This window comes from Gorilla gorilla, chromosome X (genome assembly GCF_029281585.2).
Source record: "Gorilla gorilla gorilla isolate KB3781 chromosome X, NHGRI_mGorGor1-v2.1_pri, whole genome shotgun sequence".
NCBI classification, from domain to species: domain Eukaryota; kingdom Metazoa; phylum Chordata; class Mammalia; order Primates; family Hominidae; genus Gorilla; species Gorilla gorilla.
Genome location: NC_073247.2, coordinates 87173718 through 87186990, shown reverse-complemented (window position 1 = coordinate 87186990; position 13273 = coordinate 87173718). Strand labels below are relative to the sequence as shown.

At 36.5% G+C, this 13273-nt stretch overlaps 1 protein-coding gene across 2 annotated transcripts in view; it reads left to right on the top strand.

Annotated features, from left to right (window-relative positions):
• Positions 1-13273, top strand: part of ZDHHC15 (zDHHC palmitoyltransferase 15) — a 156746-nt gene that overhangs the window by 85627 nt on the left and 57846 nt on the right. For both annotated transcript variants that reach the window (XM_019018810.4, XM_019018811.4), the window contains 3 exons: positions 7841-7910; positions 9380-9412; positions 10157-10277. In XM_019018810.4, the coding sequence (XP_018874355.1) occupies positions 7841-7910; positions 9380-9412; positions 10157-10277 (224 nt within the window). The remainder of the gene's footprint in view (positions 1-7840; positions 7911-9379; positions 9413-10156; positions 10278-13273) is intronic.

Below are 13273 nucleotides of genomic sequence, written 5' to 3'. Positions count from 1 at the left end.
CAAAGAAAAAAAATTCAAAAAAATGAACAAAGCCTCCAAGAAGATGTGTGATTATGTTAAATGATTATGTTATTCTGAAACCTAAGAGTAATTGGTGTTCCTGAGGAAGAAGAGAGATCTAAGTGTTTGGAAAACTTATTTGAGGGAAAAACTGAGGAAAATGTCCCTGGCCTTGCTAGAGATATAGACATCCAAATACAAGAAGCTCACAGAACACCCAGGAAATTCATAGCAAAAAATCATCAGGTAGGCACACAGTCATCAGATTATCTAAAGTCAAGACAAAGGAGAAAATCTTAAGAGCTGTGAGGCAAAAGCATCAGGTAACCTATGAAGGGAAAGCTATCAGACTAACAGCAGATTTGTCAGCAGAAACCCTACAAACTAGAAGGGATTTGGGTCCTGTATTTTGCCTACTTAAAGAAAATAATTACCAGCCAAGAATTTTGTATCCAGCGAAAGAAAACTTCATAAATGAAGGAAAGATAAAATCTTTTTTAGACAAACAAATGCTGAGATAATTTACCACTACCAAGGCAGAGCTACAAGAAATGTTAAAAGGAGTTCAATATCTTGAAACAAAACCTCAAAATACAGCAAAATAGAACTTTCTTAAAGCATAAATCTCACAGGGCTTATAAAACAAAAACACAATGTAAAAAAGGCATTGATGCAACAACTAGCATGATGAATAGAATGATACCTCACATCTCAATATTAATGTTGAATGTAAATGGCCTAAATCCTCCACTTAAAAGATACAGAATGGCAGAATGAATAAAAGTTTACCAACCAAGTATCTGCTGTCTTCAACGCACCTAACATAAAAGGACTGACATAAACTTAAGGTACAGGAGTGAAAAAAGGTATTCAATGCAAATGGACACTAAAAATATGCAGGGTTAGCTATTCTTAGAAAAAAAACAGACTTTAAAGCAACAACAGTTTAAAAAGACAAAGAGGGACATTATATAATGATAAAAGGACAGTTAAACAGGAAAATATCACAATCCTAAATATATATGCACCTAATACTGGAGCCCACAAATTTACAAAACAATTACTATTAGACTTGAGAAATGAAATAGATGGCAACACAATAATAGCGGGGGACTTCACTACTCCACTGGCAGCACTAGACAGGCCATCAAGACAGAAAGTCACACTGACTTCCACAATGGTTGAACTAGTTTACAGTCCCACCAACAGTGTAAAAGTGTTCCTATTTCTCCACATCCTCTCCAGCACTTGTTGTTTCCTGACTTTTTAATGATTGCCATTCTAACTGGTGTGAGATGGTATCTCATTGTGGTTGTGATTTGCATTTCTCTGATGGCCAGTGATGGTGAGCATTTTTTCATGTGTTTTTTGGCTGCATAAATGTCTTCTTTTGAGAAGTGTCTGTTCATGTCCTTCGCCCACTTTTTGATGGGGTTGTTTGTTTTTTTCTTGTAAATTTGTTTGAGTTCATTGTAGATTCTGGATATTAGCCCTTTGTCAGATGAGTATGGAAGTCAGTTTGGCGATTCCTCAGAGATCTAGAACTAGAAATACCATTTGACCCAGCCATCCCATTACTGGGTATATACCCAAAGGACTATAAATCATGCTGCTTTAGAGACACATGCACACGTATGTTTGTTGCGGCATTATTCACAACAGCAAAGACTTGGAACCAACCCAAATGTCCAACAATGATAGACTGGATTAAGAAAATGTGGCACATATACACCATGGAATACTATGCAGCCATAAAAAATGATGAGTTCATGTCCTTTGTAGGGACATGGATGGATGAAATTGGAAATCATCATTCTCAGTACAGTATCGCAAGAACAAAACCCAAACACTGCATATTCTCACTCATAGGTGGGAATTGAACAATGAGAACACGTGGACACAGGAAGGGGAACATCACACTCTGGGGACTGTTGTGGGGTGGGGGGGAAGGGGGAGGGATAGCATTGGGAGATATACCTAATGCTAGATGACGAGTCAGTGGGTGCAGCACACCAGCATGGCACATGTATACGTATGTAACTAACCTGCACATTGTGCACATCTACCCTAAAACTTAAAGTATAATAATAATAAATAAATTAAAACAAAACAAAAAAAAAAAGAAAGTCAACAAAGAAACAACAAAGAAACAATAGACTTAAACTACACACTAGAACAAATAGACTTAACAGATATTTACAGGGGCTTGGCGCGGTGGCTCAGGCCTGTAATCCCAGCACTTCGGGAGGCCGGGGCGGGCGGATCACGAGGTAAGGCAATCAAGACCATCCTGGCTAACACGGTGAAACCCCATCTCTACTAAAAACACACAAAATTAGCCGGGCATGGTGGTGGGTGCCTGTAGTCCCAGCTACTTGGGAGGCTGAGGCAGGAGAATGGCGTGAACCCAGGAGGCAGAGCTTGCAGTGAGCCGAGATCACGCCACTGCACTCCAGCCTGGGCGACAGAGTGAGACTCTGTCTCAAAAAGACAAAACAAAACAAAACAAAATAAACAAAAAATAAAACAAACAAAACAAAAGAGATATTTACAGAACATTCTACCCAACTACTGCAGAATATACATTCTATTCATTAGCACATGGAAAATTATTCAAGATAGACCATATGATAGGCCACAAAACAAGTTTCAGTAAGTTTAAGAAAATCAAAATTATTTCAAGTACTTTCTCAGACCACAGTGGAATACAATTGGAAATCAACTTTAGTAGGAACCTTCAAAACCATGTGAATACATAGAATTTAAATAATCTACTCATGAATGATTGTTGAGTCAACAATGAAATCAAGATGGAAGTTTTAAAAATTCTTTGAACTGAATGATAATAGTAACACAACCTATCAAAACCTTTGGGATACAGCAAAACAGTGCTAAGAGGAAAGTTGATAGCATTAAGTGCCTACATCAAAAAGTCTGAAAGAGCACAAATGGACAATCTAAGCTTACACCTCAAGGAACTAGAGAAACAAGAACAAACCAAACCCAAACCCAGCAGAAGAAAAGAAATAACAAAAATCAGAGCAGAACTAAATGAAATTGAAACAAAAAATAAGAATACAAAAGATAAATGAAACAAAAAGCTTATTCTTCGAAAAGATAAAATTGATAGACAATTAGTGAGATAAACCAAGAAGAGTGAAGATCCAAATAAGCTCAATTTGAAACAAAAAGGGAGATATTACAGCCGATAACAGAAATACAAAAGATCATTCAAGGCAACTAAGGACACATTCATGGGCACAAACTAGAAAATTTAGAGGAGATAGATAAATTCCTGGAAATATACAACTCTGCTAGATTAAGCCAGAAAGAAATGGGAACTCTGAAGAGGCCAGTAACAAGCAGCAAGATTAAAATGGTAATAAAAAAATTGCCAACAAAAAAAAGTCCAGGGCCAGATGGATTCACAGCTGAATTCTATCAGACACTCAAAAAAGAATTGGTACCACTCCTACTGAAACTATTCCAAAAGACAGAGAAAGAGGGAATCCTTCCTAAATTATTCTATGAAGCCAATATTACCCTAGTACCAAAAACCAGGAAAGAACATAGCTAAAAGAGAAAACTACAGACCAATATTCCTAATGAATATAGATGCAAAAATCCTCAACAAAATACTAGCTAACCAAATTCAACAGCATATCAAAAACATAATCCATCATCATCATGTGGGTTTCCTACCATGGATTCAGGGTTGGTTTAACATAGGCAAGTCAATAAATGTGGTACACCACATAAACATAAGTAAAAACAAAAATCACATGATCATCTCAATAGACGCAGAAAAAGCATTTGACAAAATCCAGCATCCCTTTATGATTAAAATCCTCAGCAAAATCAGCATAGAAGGGAAATATGTTAAGGTAATAAAAGCCATCTATGACAAACCCACAGCTAAATTATACTGAATGGGGAAAAGTTGAAAGCATTGTTCCTGAGGACTGGAACAAGACAAAGATGCCCACTTTCACCATTTCTATTCAACATAGTACTGGAAGTCCTAGCCAGAGTGATCAGACAAGAGAAAGAAATAAAGGACATCCAAATGAATAAAGAGGAAGTCAAACAGTCACTGTTTGCTGATAATGTGATCATATACCTAGAAAACCCTAAAGACTCTTCCAAAAAGCTCCTGGATCTGATCAATGAATTCAATAAAATTTCAGGTTACAAAATTAATGTATACAAATCAGTAGCAGTGCTATACACCAACAGCAACCAAGCTGAGAATCAAATCAAGAACTCCACCACTTTTACTATAGCAGAAAACAAACAAACAAACAAACAAAACTTAGAAATATACCTAACCAAGGACATGAAAGACCTCTACAAGGAAAACTACAAAACACTGCTGAGAGAAATCATAGACAACATAAACAAATGGAAACACATCCCATGCCCATGAATGGGTATAATCAATATTGTGAAAATGACCATGCTGCCAAAAGCAATATACAAATTCAATGCAATTCCCATCAAACTACCATCATCATTCTTCACAGCACTGGAAAAAACAATTCTAAAATTCATGTGAAACCATAAAAGCCCGCATTAGGCAAAGCAAGAGTAAGCAAAAAGAACAAATCTGGAGGCATCACGTTACCTGACTTCAAACTATACTACAAGGCTATAGTCACCAAAGCAGCATGGTACAGGTATAAAAATAGGTGCATAGGCCAATGGAACAGAATAGAGAACCCAGAAATAAGCCCAAATACTTACAGCTAACTGATTTTTGACAAAGCAAACAAAAACATAAATTGGGGAAAGACACCCTATTCAACAAATGATGCTGGGATAATTGGCAAGCCACATGTAGAAGAATGAAACTGGATCCTCATTTATCACCATATACAAAAATCTACTGAACTCAAGTTGGATCAAAGACTTAAATCTAAGACCTGAAACCATAAACATTATAGAAGATAACACTGGAAAAACTTTGCTAGATATTGGCCTATGCAAATAGTTCATGACCAAGAACCCAAAGGCAAATGCAACACAAACAAAGATAAATTGATGGGACTTAATTAAACTAGAAAGCTTCTGCATAGGAAAAGAAATAGCAGAGTAAACAGACAACCCAAAGGCTGGGAAAAATTATCCACAAACTATGCATGTGACAAGGGACGAATATCCAGAATCTACAAGGAACCCAAACAAACCAGCAAGAAAAAAACAATCCCATCAAAAAGTGGGCTAAGGACCTGAATAAACAATTCTCAAAAGAAGATATGCAAATGGCCAACAAACGTGAAAACATTCTCAACATCACTAATTTTCAGGGAAATGCAAGTCAAAACCACAATGCAATACCACCTTATTCCTGCAAGAGTGGCCGTAATTTAAAAATCAAAGCATAATAAACGTTGGCTTTGATGTGGTGAAAAGGGAACGCTTTTACACTCCTGGTGGGAATATAAACTACTACAACCACTATGGAAAACAGTATGGAGATTCCTTAAAGAACTAAAGTAGATCTATCATTTGATCCAGCAATCCCACTCCTGGGTATTTACCCAGAGCAAAAGAAGTCATTATATGAAAAAGACACTTGCACAGGCATGTTCATCGCAACACAGTTTGCAATTATAAATTACAAAAATATGGAACCAGCCCAAACCAATGAGTGAATAAAGAAAATGTTATATACACACACACACACACACACACACACACACACACACTACTCAGCCATAAAAAATATACACTACTTGGCCATAAAAAGGGAACAAAATCATGGCATTCTCAGCAACCTGGATGGAGTTGGAGACCATTATTCTATGTAAAGTAACTCAGGAGTGGAAAACCTAATATGATATGTTTTCAATTATGAGTGAGAGCTAAGCTATGAGGATGCAAAAGCCTAAGAATGACGTAGTGTACTCTGGGGACTCAGGGGGAAGGGTAGGGGGTGGCAAGGGTTAACAGACTACATGTTGGGTACAGTGTTTACAGCTTAGATAATGGGTGCACCGAAATCTCAGAAATCACCACTAAACAACTTATCCATGTAACCAAACACCACCTGTTCCCCAAAAACCTATTGAAATAAAAAAAGTGAAATTAACCATCATACCAAAAGGAGCAGAGGGATGATCATCCCAGGCAAAAGGAACTGCAAGCACAAAAAGCCTTGAAACAGGAGCAAGCTTGATTACAAGAGCAGATAGGCAGCCAGTTTCACTGGAACATAGAATGAGGAGAGTTTTACAAGATTCATTTGAAGAGATAGGCAGAGGCTAGATGATACAGGCCATGGTAAGGAGTTTGGATTTTATTCTGAAGGTGTTGGAAATCCATTGAGAGTTTTAAGTGGAGAGTGATATGATCTGATTTACATTTTTTTTTTATTTTTAGAAACAGGATCTTGCTCTATCGCCCAGGCTGGAGTACAGTGGTTCATTCATGGATCACTGCAGCCTCGAACTCCTGGGCTCTAGCAATCCTCCCGCCTCGGCCTCCCAAGTAGCTGAGGCCACAAGTGCACACCACCATGCCTGGCTAATTTATTTTATTTTATTTTTTTATAGAGACAGGGTCTCACTATGTTGCCCAGGCTGGTCTGGAACTCTTGGTCTCAAGGGATAGTTGTGCCTCAGTCTCTCAAAGTGCTGGGATTAAAGACATGAGCCACTACGCCAGATCTGATGTAGATTTTGACAGATCACCCAGCTACTCTGTATAGTAGGTCTTTTGAGGGGCAAGTATGAAAGCAGAGTGATAAATTACACAGATATTGCAGTCAACTAGCTAAGAGACAATGTGGCTTAAATGAGGATAGGAGCATTGACAGTCTATTTCAAAATATGCAAAAGGACCCAGATATGCATGTTCTTCTCCCTTCCTCTTTGACTCAATTATACCCACGACTTTAGTCACTCACATACTTCCATTAGTGGAAGTAAACAAATCTCTGCTGAATTAACTGTCTATTGTGTTGAATCAGTAATATGTGCTTAATGTACACTTTAGATGAAATGATTATATTAGTTCAAATTATTCATCATTTTAGTTTTTATACTTAATAATCACATTAAACACAGTCGTACTCTATCAATGAACATCTAGAAAATGAGAGGGAAAGTAAAATACCTTTCATCTAAAGGAAAGGAAGGAAGGAAGAAAGGAAGGAATGAAGGAGGGAGGGAAGGAGGAATGATTTTTTATATTAGAATCCTAAAATAAGAATTACAGAGTTAAAAGAATCCTAAAATAAGAAGTCATCAAAACTGTACAGGTGACAGCCCTGCCAGCAACTTGCTGTGTGACCCTGGGCAAATCACTTGATATGACCCAGATCTTTATTTCCTTTATCTGTGAAATGGTCAATTAAACTAATTGTTCTAGAATGTCTCTTCTGTTCCCCAAATTATTATTCTAGAAACCACTCTCTTTACCATGTTTTAGGAGTGTTATCCACCACATACAATCCAACCTCTGGAGACAGGAGATAAACTGTGAATCCTTATTTTCAGATCAGAAAGTTGGGGGTAAATAGAGGCTAAATGGTTTTTCAAGATCCCTCAAGCATTTGATAGTATAGTTTGTTTTATAATGAATGATCTTATGACAGATATCCAGATAAGAAACTTTTCTAGTTCCTTTCAGCCCCCAAAAGTGCTTTCAAAATTGGATACAACAAGGAAAAGAATATATACCCCAATTCTCTTATGTAGTCTGCCTTTTGCTTGGTAACTTGAGATGAGTTTGACTATCTATAATCAGTGCATAACAAGTCATCCAGATAAGCTAGTAAGATATAAGGTCTTATATTGAGCCCTAACAAATGCTAACCACCTTATTTTTTTTTTTATAGCTGTACGATTCTGTGACCGGTGTCATCTGATCAAGCCAGACCGCTGCCACCACTGCTCTGTCTGTGCTATGTAAGTGACGGCCATATTTCCCCTGGGCTGGGCTTGGCCACTGAAGGTTTCCTAGACAACAAAATGACTGATCCTAACACGTAATCATACCTAGATAAGAGCATTTCCTTTCAATTATAATGAGCATATGCCAAAACCCCTCACACGGATGATGATGATCCAAGCTACTCTAAAGATAAGTAAGAGAAGTAAGACCACATTTTAAAAACTAACATTGTATTTGTGGACAGTTTTAGACTTACAGATTTATTGTGAAGATAGTTCTTGTATGTCTCACACCCAGTTTCCCTTGTTGTTAACATCTTATATTTGTATGATACATTTGTTACAATTAATGAACTAATACTGATACATTATTTTTAACTGAAGTCTATATTTAGATTTCCTCTGTTTTTCCATAATGTCCTTTATCTGTTCTAGGATCCCATCCAGGATACCACATTACATTTAATAGTGATGTCTCATCTCCTTAGCTTCTCTTAGCTGTGGCAGTATCCCAGACTTGTTTTTGATAACCTTGACAGTATTTAGGATTAATGGTCAAGTAGGTTATAGAGTGTCCCTTGATTGAGATTTGTTTGATGCTTTCCTCATCATTGTTAGACTGGGGTAATATGATTTGGGGAGGAAGACGATAGAGTAAGGTGCCATTCTCATTACATCATATTAAGGGTACCTATAAACATGACTTATCACTGAAAGGTTAATTTTGATCATCTGGCTGAGGTAGTATGTCAGGTTTCACCACTGTAAAATTGTTCTTCCTTTCTATGCTTTACTCTTTGAAAGGAAGTCACTATGCACAGCCAACACTAAAGGAATGGGAAGTTATGCCCTCCATCCTTGAAGGTGGAGTATCTACACAAATTATTTCAAGTTATTTTGCTTGGGACATTTATCTCTTCTCTTCATTTATTTATTTATTCAATCATTTATTTATATCAGTATGAAAGCATAAATATTGATTTTACATTTTGCATTATAACCCAATACTACTTTTTTGTTGCCCAAATTGTTCCAGCTTTGTAAACCCCATTTTTATATTGATACATGTAATGCCTTTTCTCTTGAGTATTTATTCCACCCATATTTTTCTTACCCTTGATTCAGATAGAGGCTATAGCCATATATTTTCTTCTGTATTTTTATTAAACTAAATATTGAATAAAATGATAGGAGACATCTTGGACCTTTTCTCTGTATTAATAATCTGGAGTTTCCAATCCCTTTGAAAGGTTGGACTTATAAGCATGTAACTTGCTGCTGGCATGATCCCATAAAGTGTTGTTGTGATTACCTCATCCTAGAAATAACTGAGGGCCACAGTTTTGGAGTCACTATAGTGGAAATATGAGAATGGGTGTTATTAGAACCATGTAAAAATACTGGTGAAACCTTGAGTTTAATTATGAGATGTTGCTTCATTTCCATAGCCTCACTTATCACACTGTATTTTGTCCCCTTCATAGGTGTGTGTTAAAAATGGATCATCACTGCCCTTGGTATGTCTGATTCATTTCTCTCCTCTAAAAGGGTCAAAGTTGCTCAATTATATGCACTTTTCTAAGCATAGTTGTCACATGCCTGTTTCTGCCACCATAATTCACCGGGTTTTATATTTCTGTAGGGGACAGGGGAGGGGTAACATTTTAAATAAAGAAAAAATATAACACCAAAGGTATGGTAGTGAATTTCTGGGGTTACAAAGCTAATGGTCTCATATTCATTAACTTTAGCATTTGAGCATAGTAATTAAATACAGCACAAACATTTCTCCTTTTAACATTACACAATTCAGTTCTGTTTCTAGTTGGCTTGATGTTTGAAATATTCTAGAATGTTAAATTCAGCAATTTTCCAAATTTTGTATATCAGACCCTGCGGGCCAGTCTGAAATCACCTAACTACAAAAAGAACATGCCACAACTGTACCAAATGTAGCTGCTAAAACTGTAATACATTTTTAGCAACCAGGATCCAGGTTTGCTTGGATGTGTCACGAACCAGTCCAGAGCTATTAGGCAGGCCAGGTGTTTCTGTGCCTGTAAATGAAAGAATAAACAAGTGAGACATGAACTTGTTTTTTCCAGTCTGTTCTTATTACGGGACTTCTATCTCTATTGGGCTTTTACACGACACATAATGAAGCAGCAGAACTAGCATGATTCCATTGCTTAGTTCACTTATGTATCAGTGTGCTCTCAATCAAGAGGTCCTGATTTCAAATTAGTTTTTCTTTTTTTTAGGGTTAATAACTGCATTGGATTTTCCAACTACAAATTCTTCCTTCAATTCTTAGCTTACTCTGTTCTCTACTGCCTGTACATTGCTACGACAGTCTTCAGCTATTTCATCAAATACTGGAGAGTAAGTTAAAAATATCCTGAAGGGTCCCCCTAGAACAAATGCACACCCACTCCAACTTGTGACATTGTTCACCCTCTATCTTTTTACATTTTTAAATAGCTAATACTGTTGAAGTAACTGGAAGAGAAGGCACTAAAAACAGGTTTTCCATATTGTATACTCTGAAATTTAGGAAGCTGTTATTTAAAGATTCTAGTTAAACAAGTTTCTGTCATACACGAGAATCTTGCTAAGGCCTTCGGGTACCTAATCTCTTGACTCCTATTGATTCTTTACAATGTATTTCTCCAGTTGAGTTTTAAAGTTCCACTTCTTACCAGTTATAGATTTGAAAAATGTTGAAACTAATTTTAAATCCCTAGTTTCCTAAGAAAAAGGCTAACAAATCACTCCCCTGTTGTTAGAAAATACTTCCTAATTCCCTATTCAAAGGAGAGTTGCAGAATTCCTATGGGACAGAAAGATATACTGACCTATCTCACATAATGGGGAGGGGTTTTTTTGTTTTGTTTTTTAACTTTGTTTGACAAACACTGGGTTAGCAATTAGGAGAACTGGGATCTAATACTGGATCTCTTACCTGCTTCACTGGCTCATTGCCAAGATCAAATGAAACAGATGTTGAAAGTGCTTTACCTTTAAAAATGTGAGTCTAATAATTATAATGAAATCTCAAAAAAAGTTCTTTCATCTACCTGAAGATATAAATCGTATCCAACTACTTCCAAAAAAGAAAAACTTAAGGCAGATTTTTTTATTTACATATGTGTACAAGGTCTGGCAAAAGTATAGTGAAATGTGTTCTTTTTAAATGTCATACCAGTGGACTCCAGGAGATATCCCTTCCCCACAACTCCAGTACAATTACTAAGACATCCATGATGAAGGCTGTCCAAACTGAACCTGAATATCAGAAGACAGATGTGGACAGAGCTACTAGTTATTTAGGGATTGCACAAAAGCCTATATAACATGAATATCTCACCTCAAATGGAGACATAAAGCCGTAGAGAAAGAACATGAATTCAGTGACCAGAATATAGACTATAATAAACTGAAGAAAAAAGGAGAAGGGTAAGGCAATAGGAACCTAAATAGCCAAGAATATTTAAATTATTAATCAGTGCATTGATCCCTAGTAATATAGAAAAGATAGTGTAGAAAATTATAGTGATGTGTGTTTTCCATTTCCCTTTCAACTTGCTTAATCAGTTCAGATATTTAATAACTTTAAGAATAAGGAATTATATAATAGATGCCATAATCATTAACTCAGGGATACAAGCAAAACTTTATGCAGAAGTAAAACTTTTTCATAAATTTTTCTACAAATATAAAATGCTTCATCATCTCTTCCTTTGTCCCTTTCCACAGCACAGGATTATTATAAAGTTACAATAATTTTAAAATATATTATAAAATCCACATACTGAGCTACTACCCTGAATGTGAAGAAAATCTACTATGTCCAATCAGCAGGGAAAGTGTCGGCCTTGGTCTTCACTATAGACCTTTCCTGGTGCTTAACACAGTAGGCTACTGTTTAGGAACCACTTTTTACCCTTGTAACAAAATAAACAATATTGCATTTCACACATTTTGCCTTTAGCCCACCTAGTCAGCCAATAATCAAATGTCACAATGCCAGCCAGGTGCTATGTGCTTTTTTCATTCTTGAAAGATAATATTTGGATATGAATTAATCATCAGAAATGTGCCAATATTCACAAGTAATACCAAGAGTGAACATAACCTTGTTCTCTTTCTATTCCCTCATTTTTTTTCTCCACAGTAGGCTAGCTCATGCCTCACAGATGAGAGGCAAGGAAATCTGTCCTGGCTTGTCCTAAAATGAAAAGGGCATTGACAGTTCAGAGAAATGCTTCCTGGCAGTCTCTTTAGCCAGATAACACTTTAGTGTAGTTTAGGGGTGGCTTTCTCTGTTTAAATTGAATATCCCCTTAAAATAAAAAGTAAACACTGCCATATATTTTGAAAGCTGTGTATCAAGGAGACAAGCTGTGCTCCTATCAATAGCAACCTTCATTTGTATGGTACTTTACAGTTTTTGAAGCACTTTCATACCACTTATCTCATCTGATCCTTACCACAGCCCTGTGAAGTAGGCAAAGCATGAATTATTAGTCTTATTCAAAGATGATAAAAACTGAGGCTCATAGTAGTTAAGTGACTTGTCTATGATCACCCAGCTTGTAAATTTCCAAAGTTAGGACTTTCACCTAAGTCAGACCCTAAGCCCCGTGAACTTACACACTATACCATGTCCTACTGCCCATTATGGCTCTGCTGTGGAGAGCTCTAGCTCCATGAGATTAAAGAATTCAGAAGACCAACAGATTATTTCTCTCTTCTCTATATTAAACAATAGCTACTTTGATAAGAGATTGAGCTTTTCCTTATGCAAAAAATAGTAATACATCCCTCACATATTGGGCCATGGATCTCCTCACAGAGCTATGAATTATTTTAGAATCAGGATAATAGCATTATTCTGCCAGTATTCATCTGCTCTCTCTCTGATGGCTATTACTTTGAGTGATTTAGCTTGGTTATCTCCTGAGAAGGTATTTTTGGACATAGGGCTATCACCCTCTTCTAAAAAAAAAAGTTTAAGAAGAACTCTATCAAGGGACAACACAGTAGATATGCTTTGGCAGACACAAAAATGTTCTTTAAGAGTAATTGGGTGGGGTGAGGGAATAGACTTCAGCTCAGCCAGACAGACTGTGGACTGACTTTATATCAGTCCCTCTTGTCCAGCCATTTTCTACTATCCATTTATATGTGAAACAATAAGAAGTAAAATAAATGTGAGCTTTAAAATATTTTTAAAACATTCTTTAAAAACTAAAGATTGTGAAAGCAAAAACACAGTCAAGGCAAAACCCACTGCAAAGCAATGTATGGAATCTTTTCTATAAGTTCAAAATAAAACAAAAACCAATCTAATTCAATTTGCATGCTTAGGCCGAGAA